The sequence below is a fragment of the Pipistrellus hanaki genome (assembly GCF_964339955.1).
Source record: "Pipistrellus hanaki genome assembly, chromosome: 3".
In the NCBI taxonomy this organism is placed as follows: domain Eukaryota; kingdom Metazoa; phylum Chordata; class Mammalia; order Chiroptera; family Vespertilionidae; genus Pipistrellus; species Pipistrellus hanaki.
In genome coordinates, this window is record NC_140505.1 from 20,765,788 (window position 1) to 20,785,913 (window position 20,126).

Consider the following 20,126-nt stretch of genomic DNA (forward strand, 5'->3'; position numbering starts at 1 on the left):
CTACATGGGAGAACATATTTGCCAATGTTATCTCTGATAAGGGTTTAATCTCCAGCATTTATAGGGAACTCATACAACTTAACAAAAGGAAGATAAACAATCCAATCAAAAAATGGTAAAGGACCTAAATAGATACTTTTTGAAAGAGGACATAGAGAAGGCCAAGAGATATATGAAAACATTCTCTTTTAAAAAAAAAATATATATTTTATTGATTTTTCACAGAGAGGAAGAGAGAGAGTTAGAAACATCGATGAGAGAGAATCATCGATCAGCTGCCTCTTGCACACCCCCTATTGGGGATGTGCCCGCAACCAATGTACATGCCCTTGACCCGAATTGAACCCGGGACCTTTCAGTCCACAGGCCGACGCTCTATCCACTGAGCCAAACCGGTTTCAGCTGAAAACATTCTCAAAGTCACTAATCATATGAGAGATGCAAATCAAAACAATGAGGTACCATCTCACACCTGTCAGAATGGCTACCATCAACAAATCAACAAATGACAAGTGCTGGTGAGAATGCAGAGAAAAGGGAACCCTCTTGCACTGCTGCTGGTGGGGATGCAGACTGGTGCAGATACTGTGGAAAACAGTATGGCGTTTCCTCAAAAAATTAAAAATTGAACTCCCATTTTACCCAGTGATTCCACTTTTAGGAATGTATCCCAAGAAAACAGAAACACCAATCAGAAAGGATATATGACCCCTGTGTTTATAGCAGCACAATTTACAATATCTAAGATCTGAAAACAGTCTAAGTGCCCATTAGCAGATGAGTGGATTAGAAAACTGTGGTACATCTGCACAAAGGAATTCTATGCTGCTGTAAAAAAGAAGGAATTCTTACCATTTGCAACAGCATAGATGGAACTAGAGAGCATTATACTAAGTGAAGTAAGCCAGTCAGAGAAAGATAAATATCACATGATCTCACTCATTTGTGGAATATAATGAACAAAATAAACGGATGAATAAAAATAGAACCAGAGAGATAGAAGCATTGAACAGATTATATAACCTATGAGGGAAGTCAGGTAAGAGATCAACCAAAGGATGTGTATGCATGCATATGAGCACAACCAATGGACATAAGACAGTAGGAGGGTGAGGGCTGATGCTTGGGGCTACAGGTGGCTGTGGAGAGGTCAATAGGGGGAAAAAGAGACTCATGCAATACTTTAATATATTTTATTGATTTTTTTACAGAGAGGAAGAGAGAGGGATAGAGAGTTAGAAACATTGATGAGAGAGAATCATGGATCAGCTGCCTCCTGCACACCCCCCACCGGGGATGTGCCCGCAACCAAGGTTCATGCCCTTGACCGGAATCAAACCCAGAATCTTCCAGTCCGCAGGCGGATGCTCTATCCACTGAGCCAAACCGGTTTCTGCGCATAATTTAAATTAAAAAAAGAAAGTCCACATAGGGTGAAGACCCACTCAACAGAGAAGTCAGACCCTGAGCATGAAGAGAAATGCATTCATGGATGCTTAATTTCCTGTGATGATTAAAACCACTATTGTGGACTAAATGTGTCACCCGTAAATTAATATGGGATAGATCTTAGGGACAGATCTCTGATCTGATAGGTCTGGTGTCCTTATAAGAAGAGATTCTAAGTTGCTCTCTTTCTCTGAACAAACACACACTGAAGAAAGGCCTTTTAAGAATACAGCAAGAAGGCAGCTGTCTGCAAGTCAGGAAGAGAGTCCTCACCAGAAACTAATTGGCTGGAACTTTGATCCTAGATGTCTAGCCTCCAGAGCTGTGACATAATAAATTTGTTTTGCTTAAGACATCATCTATGGTATCTTGTTCTGGCAGTACCAGCAGATGAAGGTACATACTCTCTATGATTTGATGTATGTTGAGACCTGGTAGTTGCAGCTAAAGAATCACTGACAAATCCAGCATAGTGATTATTTCCAGAGATTAATTGCTATTGCCAGATTAGAAAGAAATAGATTTGAGGTCTAAGATAAGAATTTTATTAATGAATATTGATGACAATAACTCATTTCTTTATTGCCAGTCATTTTCTTTTCACAGGAATGTGAATTGGACCCTTGTTGTGAAGGAAGTACTTGTAAGCTTAAATCATCTGCTGAATGTGCATATGGTGACTGTTGCAAAGACTGTTTGGTAAGAAATTTCTCCCTATTTTGGAAAAAAAGAAAGAAAAAGGAACAGTATTATATATCAAAATGTCTTTGATCTGTAAGAGAACGTTATGTTTATTACATGATTACATGAAACATTTTTGGCAGTTGTTTATAGTTTTGCATCACATTCTCTTTACTACAGTCTAATGAGATTTTTTTCCTAAGTAAAAACATTTTTTAATTTTAAGAGAAATCTATGTTTTTTATTAAAAATTCCACAATCCCAAAGTATAGAAAACAGACAGTGGAAGACTTATCATTTTAACCTTCCTGACATAGCCATTTTTTATATGTTATTAATTTAGTTTTTTTTTCTGTATAAATGTGATTGTGAATGTATGTGTGTGTGTGTGTGTGTGTGTGTGTGTGTGTGTGTGTGTGTGAATGTGTGCACATGCATACATGGAGGGGGATTAAGTTGCTAAACATAGATACATATATTTTTCCTATTGGTATTTTCAATAAGATACAATGGGTTTTCTTCCATTTATGTAGTTCTACATGGTTGTATAGTTAGTACTTCTTTGTATGGTTATACCATGATTTCTTTACCTAGTCAATTGATGGGCATTTGGATTGCTTCCAGTTTTTGTTTATGAGTAGTACTGTTGGGGCAGTGTTTGAATATTAACATTTTTGGCACACATTTTACATACTTCACACCCATTCTATACCCACTAGTCTAGTCACATGCTTGTTTCCTTACATTACCATTGGTTTCTAGTAAGTGTTATAATCCTGGTTAGTTTGATAAATTTAATGTGCTTTTATATTTTTGTTTAATTTGCATTTCTTTCTTTTTTTAAATATTTTTATTGATTTTAGAGAGGAAGGGAGAGGGAGAGAAACATCAATGATGAAAGAATATAATTTTTTGGCTACCTCCTGCATGCCCCACACTGGGCATTGAACCCACAAATCGGATATAATTGAACTATACCCTCCTGGTTCACAGGTCGCCGTTCAACCACTGAGCCATGCCAGAAGGGCAAATCTGCATTTCTTTTGATTATCAATGAGGTTATGTTTTCCCCTGTATTTTATGACTTTTATGAATTGCCTAATATTGGCCTCTGTTCATTTTTTTGGGGGGTTATTTAATCTTTTGTTGTTATTAGAACTTTTTATTTTATTTTATATATTTTATTGATTTTTTCACAGAGAGGAAGAGAGAGGGATAGAGAGTTAGAAACATCGATGAGAGAGAATCATGGATCAGCTGCCTCCTGCACACCTCCCACCGGGAATGTGCCCGCAACCAGGTATTAATACATGCCCCTGACCGGAATTGAACCTTGGACCTTTCAGTTTGCAGGCTGATGCTCTATCCACTGATAAACCAGTTTGGCTATTAGAACTTTTATACATATAAATACCATAGTTTCAAATTTGATTAACTTGTAGGAATTGTCCTGACATTCCTGTTTCATTTGAATCTTATTATCCTAGTTTCTTCCAGGAGGTACTTTATGTAGAGGAAAAACCAATGAATGTGATGTTCCAGAATATTGCAATGGTACTTCTCAGTTCTGTCAGCCGGATGTTTTTATTCAGAATGGGTATCCTTGTCAGAATAACAAAGCCTATTGTTACAATGGCATGTGCCAATATTATGATGCTCAGTGTCAAGTCATCTTTGGTTCAAGTAAGATATTTTATTTATAATTGTTTGCTTTTGTTTTATTTATTTTTTGCTTTAGTTTTGGTTAAAAGTGGAAATAAAAATTTCAGTATATATACACATATACAGAATACCAAATTTTAGTTTTAATTAATTCATATAAATAGTATGGGGATATACTTTGGGGTCTGCTATTTTCATTGTTCACTCAAAATATTTTTGAGATCCATCTATATTGAGATTTACATTTAGATCATAATGCAATAGAGTATTCTATTACATAAATGTAATTTATTCTATTATTGAAATATATTTAGGATGTTTAAAAATTCTTCTGATTTTCTTTTTAAAGTTTTCATTTTTATTAAACTTATATTTACACATAAAGGTTCAAATTATTTAAATATTTTATGAAAAATTAAAGTGTACTTGTAAGTAATTATCTCCATTCATTGAGGAAACCACTTTTACCTTTCTAGCTGATTTTTTTTACTTGTTCCAGATCTTTAGATAACATCTTGGTAATACTTTGTTTTGATTTTTCCCATGGTAGGCATTCACTATGATTTTGAGGATTTGGCTCACACAATCACAGAGAATGGTAGATCCCTTGCAGGGTACGTCAGCAAACTATAGAGTCAGAAGAGCCAATGGTGTAGTTACAGTACCCATGCTGGCAGGCCTGAGACCCAGGAAGACTGGATGATTCTGTTCGAGTGCTCAGGCAGTGCACGCCTAATCCCCTTCGATGGGGGTGGAAAGACTGCTTCCCTGGCAAAGAAGACTCATCAGAATTTAGGGGTTTAGTGTCCCCAGCTTCTTCAGGGTCTTCCTACATATCTCCATTTCAGCTTTCAGGATCTCATTCTTTCACAATCACTGTCCTCAATGTAACAATAGACAACACTGAGCCACACTGGCTGGGCTAGAATGCTACTTTATCAGTTGTCGTGGCTGTCAGTCTATCTAGGAATACCTAAATTAAGCTTCCACATATGGTAAATAAAAAACCAAATAATAGCTGGTAATATTTTCATCAACCTTTCCCCACCAGGAGTGCAAAAGATATGTGTTTGAGAACAGTGGGAATGACTATGCTGAAAATGCTACCCATACTGTGTGAGCGTTTTAATTTATTTATAGTTTCATCTTGTTTATTTATAGTTGCACTTCTTTTAGGCCTCAAGTGTTTGAGTTTAGGCTAACTTTTAAGTATAATCTAAGCTTTTTTTTTTTTTTATAGTTGATTGTTAAGTATAAAATGTGGAACAAAATTTTTTCCCTGTAAGGCTAAAACTTTTTCAAGGATATTGAGACAGTTCATCCAATTGTATGGACTATCATAGGGAATACTTTTATTTCTGAAATAAATTGCCAGAACTTAAACATTTTTTTTTTTTTTTAACATTACAGAAGCCAAGGCTGCCCCAAGAGATTGTTTCATTGATGTGAATTCTAAAGGTGACAGATTTGGTAATTGTGGCTTCTCTAATAATGAATACAAGAAGTGTGCCACTGGGTAAGTGTTGGGAGGTTATAAAGGAGAATGAATGATTACAAGACTAGTCATGTTTTGTTTTTAAATATATTTTATTGATTTTTTACAGAGAGGAAGAGAGAGGGATAGAGAGTTAGAAACATTGATGAGAGAGAATCATCAATCAGCTGCCTCTTGCACGCCCCCCACTGGGGATGTGCCTGCAACCAAGGTACATGCCCTTGACCGGAATTGAACCCGGGACCCTTCAGTCCACAGGCTGACGCTCTATCCACTGAGACAAACCGGTTTTGGCAACTAGTCATGTTTTATAACTCCATGTGACTGCTAACTTTCTCCCCCTTAAATACCAAACTTTTCAAACTTACAGTTTTGCAACACAAGGTTTCAGGGAGACTGAATAGAACTGGTAAAATTAGTCACCCCTTTTGACATTACCTGTCTGAAATCAAATGGTTTTTAGAATCTTTGTTTATCTATGTTCTACTCTGGAATCACAAATAAACACTCTTCCTCCTCTTTCTTCCTTTCATTAAAAGGTTGTGTTGCTAAATCCATAGAAGCACAAAATTAATTTTGTATTTTATTATGTTTTTATTGTTCTGTAATTTAAAAGTGATAAGTTAAATAGGAAATTTCAATACAGCCTTATAAGAGTTGATGTTAGGGGTACTTAGTATGTTATGAAAGGATTTGGAAGGGCATTTAACTCACACAGCCTTGGTGTATTGATGAGCAATGGATTGAGTCTTCAAGTAAGTAACTCAGAGCCAAGCCAAGAAGGGTGGAGTCCTTTCTTATTTTACATTACATAATCTAATTTCCTTCCTATCATACTTCTTTAGAGAAGACACAGTTGAAATTTAAAAAAATATATATTTTTATTGATTTCAGAGAGGAAGGGGGGGAAGAGAGAGAGAGAGAGATATCAATGATGAGAGAGAATCATTGATTGGCTGCCTCCTGCATGCCCCACATTGGGGATGGAGCCCACAACCCAGGCATGTGTCTTGACTGGGAATTGAAATGTGAACTTCTGGTTCATAGGTTGACGATCCGCCACTGAGCCACGCCGGCTGGGCACAATTGTATTTTGATGTAATTCAATTATTTTCTACTTGTAAAGTTATATCATATTTATAAGAAACTTTGTGAGGCTTTTTTGAGCCCTAGATAGACAGTGAGGAGGGATTAGGTGTGCAAAAAGAAGTATCGGCACCGCCTGGCACCCTACTAATTTGCACCTTAGCATCCATTTACCTCTGCTCTTCTCTGCTGTATTTAAAGAGAGCTGGTTTGATTTCTGTTGCTCTCACACACTCTTTCTGTTGAGATTCCTTTAAGCTAAATAGCAGTACACTCTCTATTTATGTACGTATATATATAATATTTCTATTGTATCTATACCAGTGCATTTTACATTTATTTTTCTGTCTTTATAGAAATGCTTTGTGTGGAAAACTTCAATGTGAGAATGTCCAAGAGATGCCTGTATTTGGAATTGTGCCTGCTATTATTCTGACCCCCAGTGGAGGCACCAAATGTTGGGGTGTGGATTTTCAGCTAGGATCAGATGTTCCAGATCCTGGGATGGTGAATGAAGGTACAAGATGTGATGTTGGAAAGGTAATTAAAATGTTTTCTATTTACAAAGAAAAATTTTAAATATTGTTATGCAAAGTGATTGGTTTTTTTATGATTATAAAAGAAATTATGTTTAGTATGGAGATTTGGGAAAATATGAAGCCATCAAGAACAAAATTAAGAATAGTTATGATTTTACTATCCAGATTTCTTTCTTATATTATCACCTATGGTTTCCATATTGCCATATGCTGTGCATTTATCCCTCCCCTATTGATGAGCATAATTTATTAGTTTGCCCTTATTGGGACACCAAGTTGATTTCCAGGATTGTGTGTGTGTGTGCGCATGTGCATCCACGTGTGTCTCTGCACTAGAAATCTCAGAGTGTATGTCATGCCCATGCTCCCTGCTATCCTTACCAGAGCTGTTTGGATCAGATATAAGCTAAGAGTTAGCCAGCCTCTGACTTAATGCCAGTGATGCCATTTGAGAAGATGATCTTGTTTGGAATAAGTAATTAAAGAACAGTAATTAAGAGTAGAACAGAAACTGTAAGAATTCTTTGAGAGTTGCCATGAAGCAGAGCAGGGCTGGAGGTTTATGGTAAACTTAAGCTATTTACACAAGATATAAGGATGTGGGATTATTGAACAAGGTGAAGATATCAAGTATAAAAGAAAAGAGGAGGAGGAGAAAACATAATTGACTGATTATGTGGCAGGTGAAAAGATAAGGTGGACCCTCAAATTACTTTAATTTCTACCAAATTTTCAGTTCCAGTACAGTTTCCCTTTTATAAAAAGAGCCTTATATTTTTGTTCTTGTCCTTTCCACTACATATACTTGACTACTTAGTAATGATAAACAATAATAAAAAATGGCTTTATAAATAAAAATTTCAGAATTTCTTACTTGTCTTATGAAACAATGGTGTGCATACTTTTAAAGTTTTAAATATATTTTTGCCAAATTTCTCTTTATAAAAGTTTTTACTCTACCTCCCAACCAGTTTTAAATAAGTGTTTTAATTCTCCGTATGATAGTCAAGATTAGCTTCTATTGTTTTAAAGCTTTTTATTTTACTCTTTCTTAATTATTAGTGATGTGCAATTTTTTGGTGTCAATATATTTATTTGTGCTTTTCTTATTGATGTCTTTGTACATTTAAAAACTGGTGTGTTTTGGTTGATACCATTTTGGCTCAGTGAATAGAGCATCGGTCTATGGACTGAAAGGTCCCAGGTTCGATTCCGGTCAAGGGCATGTACATTGGTTGCAAGAGGCAACTGGCCGATGTTTCTCTCTCATAGACTTTCTAGCTCTCTATCCCTCTCCCTTCCTCTCTGTGAAAAACCAATAAAATATATTAAAAAAAAAAATTGGTGTGTTTTTCTTATCCTATCTAATAAAAGTAATATGCAAATTGACCATCACTCCAAAATATAAGATGGCTGCCCCCATGTGGACACAAGATGACTGTCACAAGGTGGCCAATAGGGGAGTGCAGTCGGGGGCGATCAAGCCTGCAGGGGAGGGCAGTTAAAGGTAAACAGGCTGGTAGGGGAATGGTTAGGGGGTGATCAGGCTGGCAGGCAGAAGCGGTGAGGGGCAATCAAGAAGGCAGGCAGGCGAGCAGTTGGGAGCCAGCAGTCCTGGATTATGGCTCCAAGATTGGAGAGGGTGCAGGCTGGGCTGAGGGACACACATCCCCATGCACAAATTTTGTGCACCAGGCCTCTAGTTGATTTTATAATTTGACTGGAAATACAGGTAGCCTTCAAAGGTTATATATGATTTTAGCTAATGGGTTGGTTAGATAATATTTTTTATTTAATGGAATATCCTTTTAACCCTAATTAATAAGAATTTAAAAAGAATAGATTTAAAATTTTACTAGTTTAAAAAATCAGCTATTGAAATAATACTATTTTTGTTTTGGTCTATTGATGTGCTGGGTCATATCAATAAAATCCCTAACATTAAATTGTCTTCATATTTCTGGACCAAATACTGGTAACATTGAATTTTTTTGTAGCTATATTTCTGGATGCTATGTGCTAGTGAACATATTTTTATATGACTTTTTGAATTTATGAAATTTTACCCTATGAATTATAGTCAGTACTCTTAAGTCTCACAAAAACTCAGCTAAGTCCGAATTAAAGCATAAAAGGAAATTTATTTATTAAAAACAAAATCAGTTAAAGAGATTTGGAATCCAGAATTCCAGATAATGTTCTGCAGTTCTTTCATCATGTATCTTTCATTTTTGCTTTTTCCTTGTTGGCCTTTGCAACCCCTGCCCCCTTCCCCCAGCATTATCTATAATAATAAAAGCATAATATGCAAATTAACCAAACGGCCAACCAGCAGAATGACCGGACAACCACGCTATGATATGCACTGGTGCCAGGCCAGCCAAGGCAGGTGCAATGCAATACACTATTGCCCCACAGAGGGAGGCCCAGGCCACTGGCCACTGGGTTGATTGATTGGGGGGACTCTGCAATTGCCCCAAAGAAGGAGGTCCAGGTCACTGACTGGCGGGCTACGGCGGATAGGCAGGGCCTCCTACTGTGGGGCGACCGATCACAGAACCTTGGCCCTGCAGAGGGAGGCCCAGGCTACCTGGCTGGTGGCACTATGGCAAGTGGGAGGGGCCTCTCTGTGGGGCGATTGATCACGGGGCTCCAGGACTGTCATAGGGCCTCTAGTTGAGATATAATTAACATATAATATTGTATAAATTTAAGATGTACAATGTGATGATTTGATGCATATATATATTGTGAAATGATTACCACAATATGGTTTGTTAACTTATCCATCATCTCACATGAATCAATTTTTCTTGTGTGTGGAGACAGAAACATACCCTCTTAGTAATTTTCAATTGTATAATATAATACAGTGTTAACTATAATCACCATGCTAATTATTAGATGCCCAGAACTTACTCATCTTATTATAACTAGAAGTTTGTACTCTTTGAAAAGAAAGTGGATGACTGCAGCACAATAACCCCATTCTAAAACATTCCTGAAGGACAATGGTGAAGGAAAATCCTTCCAGTGGACAGAATTTCAAGAAATACAACAGGTTGTTCTCTGGTAGGTTTGCTTGGAATGAGAAATGGCCAGACATGCTTTACACATTCAACACGGCTTATTGAAGAGACTGTCTTGACTCCTTTGTATACTCTTCCCTCTTTTGTCAAATATTAATTGAGCATAATGGCTTGGGTCAATTTCTGGATTCTCTGTTCTGTTCCATTAGTCTATATGTCTGTTCTTATGCCAGTATCAGGCAGTTTGAGAACTGTGGCTTGGTAATATATTGTAGCTTGATATCTGGTATTGTGATCCCTCTAACATTGTTATTCTTTCTCAGGATTGCTGTGGCTATTAAGGGTTCTTTATGTTCTAGATGAATTTTTGGAGAGTTTGTTCTAAGTCTTTGAAATATGCCATTGGTATTTTAATGGGGATTGCATTGAATCTATAGATTGCTTTGTGTAGTATGGATTTTTAATGATGTTGATTCTAACAATCCATGACATAATACCCTGTTTCCCTGAAAATAAGACAGTGTCTTATATTAATTTTGCTCCCAAAGATGTGCTAGGTCTTATTTTCAGGGGATGTCTTATTTTTCCATTTATTGTTAAATGAAAATAAAGGAAATTTATTACCTGTATATGGTACGGTAATACGGTAGTTGTCAACACAAACCAGACAAACTGTGAATCCTACAGTATCAAGAATTTACTCATTTATTCAATGACAATCATGTCATCATCTTCTGGAACATCATCATAACAATCCAATTCCTGAATTTCCTGGTGAATTTCTTGTGACTCCATTTCTTTCAGAATCAGTGGACCAAATCTCTCATGTTTAGCCTAGGGGGGGGGGGGCTTATTTTTGGAGGGATGCCTTATATTTCACTCAGAAGGAAACCTGTAAGAAGGTCTTATTTTCGGAGGATGTCTTATTTTTGGGGAAACACCGTATATTCTTCCACTTGTTTATGTTTTCCTCTATCTCAGTGGTCAGCAAACTCATTAGTCAACAGAGCCAAATATCAACAGTAGGTCTTCTAGATCATTTGAGAAGGTCTTAAATGGCAAATCCTCTCTAACATTCCAGTCTCTTTAAGTCTTTAAATTGTTTCTTTTACCTGAAACGAAGGCAGATTCAACATTTCCAACTCACTTCATGGGCTTTTGTTCCATTTAAAAATACATAGTTTCATTGATTTTTAGAGAGAGGAAGGGAGAGTGAGAGTGAGTGAGAGAAATAAAGAAAGAAGGGAGGGGAGGAGATGGAGGGGAGGGGGGGAAGGGAAGGGAGGAGGGAGAAAGAAAGAAAGGAAGAAAAGGAAGGAAGGAAGGAAGGAAGGAAGGAAGGAAGGAAGGAAGGAAGGAAGGAAGGAAGGAAGGAAGGAAAAGAAAAGATAGAGAGAGGAGAGAGGAGAGAGGAGAGAGGAGAGAGGAGAGAGGAGAGAGAGAGAGAGAGAGAGAGAGAGAGAGAGAGAGAGAGAGAGAGAGAGAGAGAGAGAGAGAAGAGGAGAGGAGAGGAGAGAGAGAGAGGAAGGGAAGGGAAGGGGAAAAGGAAAAGGAAAAGGAAAAGGAAAGAAGAAAGACTGGCTTGCCTCCTGCATGCTCCCTACCAAGGATCAAGCTGGGAATTGAACCAGAAACCTTTTGGTGCACAGGATGATGGCTAACCATCTGAGTCACACAGGCCAGGGCTCTTTTTAGTACATTTTCCAGGCAATTAACCAACAAGCTATCACACAGTTCATTCTAAAACCCTATTCTGCAACATTAAATGCAGAATCTCTACTTAGAAAACCCATATCAATAAAAGTAGCCTGATTTAATTTTATGTTCTTTCTTCCATTATCCAACACCCTTAATATCCATTCCCATATATGCTGCCTGGATTTCTGTCTGTATACTACCTAATTATAAAGCTCAAGTATTTCTTTTGGTATGTAGCATACTTCTTCTTGGGTAACACTTTGCACCTCATCTTTAGGGACCTGTTTTTACTTGAGTCTAGTCATAGATTTGGAAACAAAGGTGGTGGGATGAGTCCTGAGGAGAATCAACATTGTCTTGCAAGGCAACTCCCTCAAAAGAGGCTGTTACAATCTCCTCTGGTAATGTAGCACTAATCCCTAATCTTGGGAGTGGAAAGAACTCCCTTGAGGGTAGGGAGACCACTCCCCCAGGCAGAGAAGCCTCATCAGAATTTAGGGACACAGTGTCCCCTGCATGAGATTGAAATGGAATAATTTTTAGTCTACTAAAGGAAGGCTAGTTGCAACATTTACAAATGTCAACAAAATATCAGCAAATAAATGTTATCAGCATTTGCCTAGTCCTCTAGGTTGGAAATGAGAAGATAACATTTTTGATATATTTGATAATCCTTTTATGAAATGCCTGTATCCCTATCCTAATTCTAATACACTGTTTCCTTCATGCAAACATCACTGAACTCTAGATGTGTTTGCAGCAGTGGGAATGGCAGCAACCTTGGTACTTGATTTTTGGCTAGGAAAGAATTCAGAGCCAAAACTCAAACGATAAGATAATATTTATTTAGAAAATCACAGAGATAGGACAAGTAATTCGTAGAAGAAATGGGCTTAGGAAACAAGTTATAGGCAAAGGAAGGGCCTGAGAAGTAAAGGTGACAAGTCTGGACGTGCTCACAGGAGCGAGAGGGTGTTGGGTCCTCCAGCCTAAGGGTTTTAAGGTGGACATTCTAGGGGAGGTCTCGGGGCGGATCTCAGTGGAATATTCAGCAGCTTTCTAGGTGTTAGGAGGTATGTGTTGAAGGAGGTATGCGTGAGCTGAAAGGGGTAAAGAATTATGAATTTATTAGGTCATTTGGAAACCAGATGGGGTGAGCACTCCAGGGATGGGGAGATAAAGAGATTTTAAAGGATTCTAGGTGGGCTTTTCTGGCAGGAAATTCTCTGGGCTGATCGGAATGCTGGACAAGTAGGGAGGGGAAAGTTACTGACTGGTCTTAGCTAATGGAATATAGTCTAAGCAAAAGGGAATGTCAGCTGGGAAATGATCTAAAGGTCAGTTTCCCAGGGGAGGGAATATCAATTCGATTATTTGATCAGACCTAACACCAGATATGCCCTTTCAGAGTCTAGGTCTCCACTGATTGATTGGTCATTATCTAATGCAGCTGCTCCTGGGGTCAGCGTAGGTGTCACTTGTATGGTTTGCTGCTTTTCTGGGACTGAAGCTATGAGGCCTAGATGTTATCTCTAGGGAGGGGGGTCCAAACTGCATGACCAGCAATATGCTAGGGAAGGAAGGTCACACTGGAATGAGGTCCCACTCACAATTGTCCGTTACCAGGCCCCTGTGGCTTTCTACTCTAGTGACCTTCTGTATCTAGGCCATTGTCCTTGTTCTGCTTGTGTTTACCACAGATGGATTATTACATAAAGTTAAACAATTCTCTGAGGAAACTCAACAAAAAGACAGAAATAAGAGAAAGAGAGAGAGAGAGAAAAAAAAAGCCTGTGTGGGTCAAATAAAGATTTTTAAATTCAAACAATTAAAATTTCTAATTTAGAGAAAGAAAACAAGGAAAGTGGGCAATTATGAAGTTCCAGAGTACCTGTGAAGAAAAATCTCAATAGCTTCCAGAGACAAAACAAGACAGATAAACATACAATCAAAGACCTCTCAAAATACATCACATGAAAAAGAATAAAGTTGAGAACTGAATTTTGGAAGACAAGGGAACAATGCTCTCATGTTTCTAAAAGATTCTCAACCTAGAATTATGCATACATAATCAAGTGAGAGGGCACAATAAAAACATTTCAGAGATTTACAGGATATGAAAAGTTATCTTTTTAAAAATCCTTTCTTAGGAAATCATCTAACTGTAATGTTCCAGCAAATGAGGAAGTAAATAAAAAAGAGAAAGATTTGTATTGTAATCTAGGGCAGCGGTTGCCAGCCAGTAGTCCTCAGGCCATGGGTGGTCTGTGAGGTCCGAAAGGTTGATCTAGGACATAGAAGTATGTCAAAGGGAAATTCCAATATAATAGCAGTGTATCAGGCCAGGAGAATAATGAATATAGATTGGGGCAAGGGAGGCCCCAAGTTTTTAGAGAAATAGGAAACTTGAAAGAGGAAATGACCCAAAAGGCCAATTGTGTAAGAAGAAAGGCATGTGTTACCTGTAGGAGGGAAAAAAGCTCTATTAGAAAGAAAACGTAGTCCTAATATAATATTTGGCTTTGAAATCAACAGTGTTTTGTCTTAATTATTGGTAAGGGATACTTATTTCCCATTTCCTTGTTTCCTTATGGATTAATTTCCATTAAAATAACACTTCTGGGTTTTTGAGTGACATTAGCAACATGGCTGAGTAAGAGGTCCCTCATTTGTGTCTGCTCAATAACAATAACAAATTGGCATCCATGAATGGACAGAAATACCTTAATGAGAGCTGTGGGATCCCGCACCATACATCAGGAGACCTGGGAGGAGTCTTGCCCAGCTTGTGTCAGTAATAGGCGTACCGAGACCTCCTCCTGGATGTGGACTCTGCAGTGGCTCTGCGTGGCTTTAGCCCTTCCAGTCACAGTTTGGAAGCCTCTGGAAAACAACATCTTAGTCACTCACAGATAAGAGAGTCTTTGCAGAAATCCAGGTTTCTAGAGGAGAAATTTCAGCACAGTGTTGAAGCCAAAAAATATGAGTTGAACATATTGGAGAGGGCAAGAGAAACAATTTGATTCTGTTATAAGTGGCGGGAATTGCACCAGTTGTCTTGACTGTTCAGCAACCTCAGTACTTAGCTTGGCTAAGAAAGAATTCAGAGCAAGACCCAAACTGTAAGATAACATTTTGGGTATATTATAGTGTTTGAAAAAGTAATTCCTAGAAGAAATGGGCTCAGGAAACAAGTTATAGAGGTAAAGGAAGGGCCCCTGGAGCTTGGGAGTTAGGAAGCTAAAGGTAACGTGCCTGGGGAGGAGGGGGAGAGAGAAGGGAGAGGGAAAGGCGCGGATTGTGCTCCTGGGAGGGAGAACACACTGGGGCCTCCAGCCTAAGGGTTTTAAGGGCAGATTTTAGGGGAGGTCCCAGGGAAAGATATTAATAGAATATTCAAATATATTTTATTGATTTTTTACAGAGAGGAAGGGAGAGAGATAGAGAGCTATTCAGCAGTTTTCCAGGTGTGTTCTTTCAGAGTTGTGGTCTCTGTTGATTGATTGGCTGGTACAGGGCAGGGCGTCATTATTCAATGCAGCTGATCCTGAGGCTGGTTTTGTTGCTTATCTGGGCCTGGATGTTATCTCTAGGGAGGAAAGATCAGGGGGTCCAATCCACATGACCAATGATATGCTAGGGAAGGAAAAATCACCCTGGGGATGAGGTTCCACAGTACAATTGATTGTCCATTGCTAGGTACCTGGGGCTTTCTATCCTGGTGACCTTCTATACCTGGCCCATTGTCCTTGCTCTGCTTATGTCTGTCTAACTGCCTACAGCAGTTCTACTTGTGGGAAGCCCTTTCACGTCCTGCATGGTTCAGGGTTCTCGTTCAGGGTTCGGGTTCAGGAGAAAGCTGCACACAAATGAAAAGAGACTTGAAAAGTATTAATTTGGGAATATTTGGGTCCAGGAGGGAGCCCACCTCTAGTGGGAGGACTACCCCGGTGCTCTGGCCTTGCTATCTTTTTTATTGAGACTATGGGATATACTCATAGCCTTTGGGCAGGAAACTCCAATAACAGAAATTTACATAAGACAAAAAGAGGTGGAGGCTGCTTCAGCTAACAATGTTTCAACTAAACAATGAGCTAACTAGCTCTGACCTTTCAGAGCAATGAAGGTTGTTAACCAGTTTTCCTGGTTTTCCTGTCCACATATTTCTATTAATGATCGGTTTCCGGCATCTACTCATATCATTCCTTACCCAAGGTGGCACAGTTTAGGACCAGGAGAGACATTTTTAGCTCATGATTTCTTCCAGGAGGGAAATGAGAGCAGGTCAGTGAGCACCTGGCTTCCCCAGCTGTGCACTGTATATTCTTTCTTACCCTACCCAATGTACTGAGGTGTGAACTGCATGACTGAGGGATGAGAAGAGGCTAGGAGCTTAGGACTTCTGGAGGACATTAAAATAATGCAGTTCCTACTAACTATTTAGCAGACTCCACAAAAGGCCCATGCACAAGTGCCTGGGGATGCCTTGCCTGTGCATCCCTCCAAGTGGTACATGGGCACCCCATATGCCCTCCTGACTGTGGTGGCAAAAGTGCGCCTTTGAAGATAGCTGATAAGCAAAAAACAAAACAAAAAGGAAGAGAAAGGTTGTCATCACTTGGCTTGGTGTTTTTCAAGATCTAGAGAAGGTAAGATGGCCTAAGAATTCTACCACAGAGGGAGCAAGAAGTATGGAGCAGGCATATTTGTAGAAGGCTGTGCTGAGAAAGTCTCAGGATGCCTAGCTGGGCTGAAGAAAGGTATTTCTTTCATGAAAGCAGTTAATAAAGATTGGAGGAGTTGACTGCTACTTCAGATGTGAAGACAGCAATCCAAAACTTCAGATCCAACAAAGGATTACAATAATTTTAGTAACTGGTCCCAAAGACATGATGATATGTGATTTACTAATGAACTCAAGTAGTTGTTTTTAAGGAAGTTCAGTGAACTACAAGAAAACATAGACAAATTAGCAAGATCAGGGAAACAAACTTCTAGAGTGAATTTTGTGCATCAGGCCTCTAGAAACATGAATAAACTGAAAAGTTTGAACAAAGATAGAAATCGTGAAAAAATCATATACTAACAAATTGGATAACCTAGAATAAATGAATACATTTCTAGAAATTTATAATCTACCAAGACTTTTAATCTACTATTAAATCATGATGATATAGAAAATCTGAACAGACCAATAACAAGTAAGGAGATTGACTCAATAATCAACAACCTCCCAACAAAGAAAAGCCTAATACAAAGTCATTTAACTGATGAAGTCTACTAAGAATTGAAAGAAGAATTAATGCCAATTCTTAAACTCTTCAAAAAAAAAAAAATCAAAGAGGAGAGCACATTCTTAAATTTGTTTTACAAGGTCAGCATTATCCTGATACCAAAACCAGGTAAGAACACTCAAGAAAAGAAAGTTACAGTTCAATATCCTTGATGAATATGCATGCATAAATTCTCAATAAAATATTAGCAAATTAAATTGAACAGCACATTAGAAAGATAATACATCAGGATCACATTGTATTTATCTCTAGAAAGTAAGGATGGTTCAATATAAGCATATCTGTAAGTGTGATACATCATATTATTAGAATAAAAGATAAAAATGATTATCTCAATTGATACAGAAAAGGCATTTGACAAAATATGACATCTGTTCATGTTAAAAACCTTTCAACAAACTGGGTAGAGAAGGAATGTACCTCTAGACACAATAAAGGCTAAACTGACAAGCCCACAGCTTATGTCATACTCAGTGGTAAAAGGTTGAAAGCTTTTTCTGTAAGTTAAGAAACAAGACAAGGGTGCCCAGTCTCACTACTCTTATTTAGCATAGTGCTGGAAGTTGTAGCCAAAGCATTCAGGTTGGAAAAGAAGGCTTCTAAACTATAAATAAAAATTAACATTGTTTTTGTTTGCAAATCACATGATCTTTTATATAGAAAATTCTATGGAGTCCACCAAAAAACGCTACCAAAAATCAATGAATTTGGTAAAGCTGCAGGATACAAGATGAACATATAGAAATTAGTTGCATGTGTCTACATTACAATGTACTATATGAATGATAAAGAAAACCATACCATTCACAATAGCATCAAAAAATGAAATACTTATGAATAAATTTAACTAAGGAGGTGAAAAATCTGACCACTACACATTCCAAGACTTTAATGAAAGACATTTAAGAAGAAACAAAATACAGGCATACCTCATTTTATTGTGCTTCATTTTATTGCATTTTGTGGATATTGGTGTGGGCTTTTTATTTTTGTTTTTTACAAATCGAAGGTTTGTGGCAACCCTACCCTGCATTGAATAAGTCTAGAGACACCATTTTCCCAATAGGCTTAGATGATGATTAACATTTTTTAGCAATAAAGTATTTTTAAATTAAGGTTTGTATATTTATTAGACATAATGCTATTAAACACTTAATAGACTACAATATAGTGTAAATATAACTTTTATATGCACTGGGAAACCAAAAATTCATGTGACTAGTTTTATTATGATAATAACTATATTGCAGTGGCTTGCAATTAAACATGCATAACTTCTAGGTGTGCCTGTAAATGGAAAGATAATCCATGTTTATGGATTAGAATAATTAATATTGTTAAAATTTTCATACTATCTAAATCCATCTGTACATACAATAAAAATTCCATTAGCATTTTTAACAGAAATAGAACACATAATCCTAAAATTTGTATGGGATCATGAGGATCATAAATAGCTAAAGCAATCCTAAAAGAGAAGACCAAGCTCGAGGCATCACAATTTCTGGTCACTATATTACAAAGTTATAGTAATCAAACAGTATGCTATTGGCATGAAAATAGACACCTAGACCAACAGAACAGAATAGAGAGCCTCAAACAAATCCCCACATATGTGGTCAACTAATATTTAACAACTAATTTTTACTCAATGGGGAAAGGTCCATCTTTTTAATAGGTAGTATTGGGAAAATTGGATATTTTCATGCTATTAAGTATTTTAATGACTCCTATCTTTCACCACTTACAAAAATTAAAATGGATTAATGACTTAAACATAATACCTGAAACTAAATCTCTTAGAAGAAAGCATTGGGAGTAAGCTCCTTAACATTGGGCTTGGCAATTAGGTGCATTTTTTTTTTTTTTTAATCAATCTTTATTGTTCATATTATTACAAAGGTTCCTCATTTCTTCCCCCCTCCACCAGGTTCCCACCCCACCCTCTGCCCCCTCCCCATCCCCCATTGTCCTCATCCATAGGTGCACAGTTTATGTTCAGTCTCTTCCTCCCTCCCTTTCCCCGATAGTAAATCCCTTTTCAGATAGTAAATCTGTTGCTTAGCATTTTCTCATATCAATAAAACCTCCACATGCCCAATGATACACTCCACACAAAAGACATTTTCAAATAGGTCAACCAGCCTCATCCAGGCCCCACCCAAGGCACTCACAGATCAACACCCCAGCGCTATACTAACTCAACACATCCAGATCTAAGCCTTCATCACTTGATTCAGCAGACCCTCAAGTTCCCGCAAAAGTTTCCAGCCATGTCTGAGAGGCAGCCGTGGGCAGGTACAGGCGAGGAGCGAGCTGTTTCGGGCCTGGCTGCTCCGGGCCTGGCCTCTGTTGCTCTGGTTCGTTCCACAACCAGCTGCTCCGGGTCTGGTCACTGCCGCTCCCGTAGGTGCATTTTTTGATGTGACATCAAAAGCACAAGCATCAAAAGCAAAAATAATGAAGTGAGGTTATATCAAATGAAAAAGACTCTGTATAAGATAAGAAATATTGAACAAAATGAAAACACAACTTATGGAATGTGATAAAATATTTTAAAATCATATATTCAATAAGGGGTTAATATCCAAAATATGTAAGGCACTTATACAACTCAATAGACAAAAACCAAACAATCTGATTAAAAATGGGCAGAGGATCTCTGAATGACATTTTTCCAAAGAAAATAACAAATGACCAACAAGTACATGAAAAAATGTTCAGCATCTGGGAAGTGCAAATCAAAACCACAATGAGGTAATCACCTCATCTCTATTATACTAGTATAAGCTAACATTAAAAACAAGAGATAAGTGTTCATGAAGATGTAGAGAAAATGAAACCCTTATGCATTGTTGGTGGGAATGTAAATTGGTACAGTCACTGTGGGGAAAAAATTCAAAAAATTCAAAGTAGATCTTTCATTTGATCCAGCAATTCCACTTCTGGGCATATATATCCAAAATAAATGAAAATAGGATCTTGAGTTATCTTCATTCCTATGTACATTGCAGCATTATTTACAGTAGCCAAAATGTTAAAATAATCTGTATAGTAGATTATTATTTATTTATGAGAAAGAAGGAAATCTTGCCATTTGAGGCAACATTTATGGACCTTGAGTACATTATGCTAAGTGAAATAAATCAGATAGAGAAAGAAAAATTAGTGCATAATCTTACCTCTATGTGGA

The 20,126-nt window shown here is 37.7% G+C and overlaps 1 protein-coding gene across 1 annotated transcript in view; it reads left to right on the forward strand.

Annotated features, from left to right (window-relative positions):
• The window catches only part of ADAM9 (ADAM metallopeptidase domain 9), a 91,811-nt gene that overhangs the window by 50,189 nt on the left and 21,496 nt on the right, over positions 1–20,126 (forward strand). Inside the window, exons 13-16 of the mRNA XM_084879736.1 lie at positions 2,056–2,148; positions 3,618–3,813; positions 5,203–5,308; positions 6,730–6,913. Of these exons, the coding sequence (XP_084735862.1) occupies positions 2,056–2,148; positions 3,618–3,813; positions 5,203–5,308; positions 6,730–6,913 (579 nt within the window). The remainder of the gene's footprint in view (positions 1–2,055; positions 2,149–3,617; positions 3,814–5,202; positions 5,309–6,729; positions 6,914–20,126) is intronic.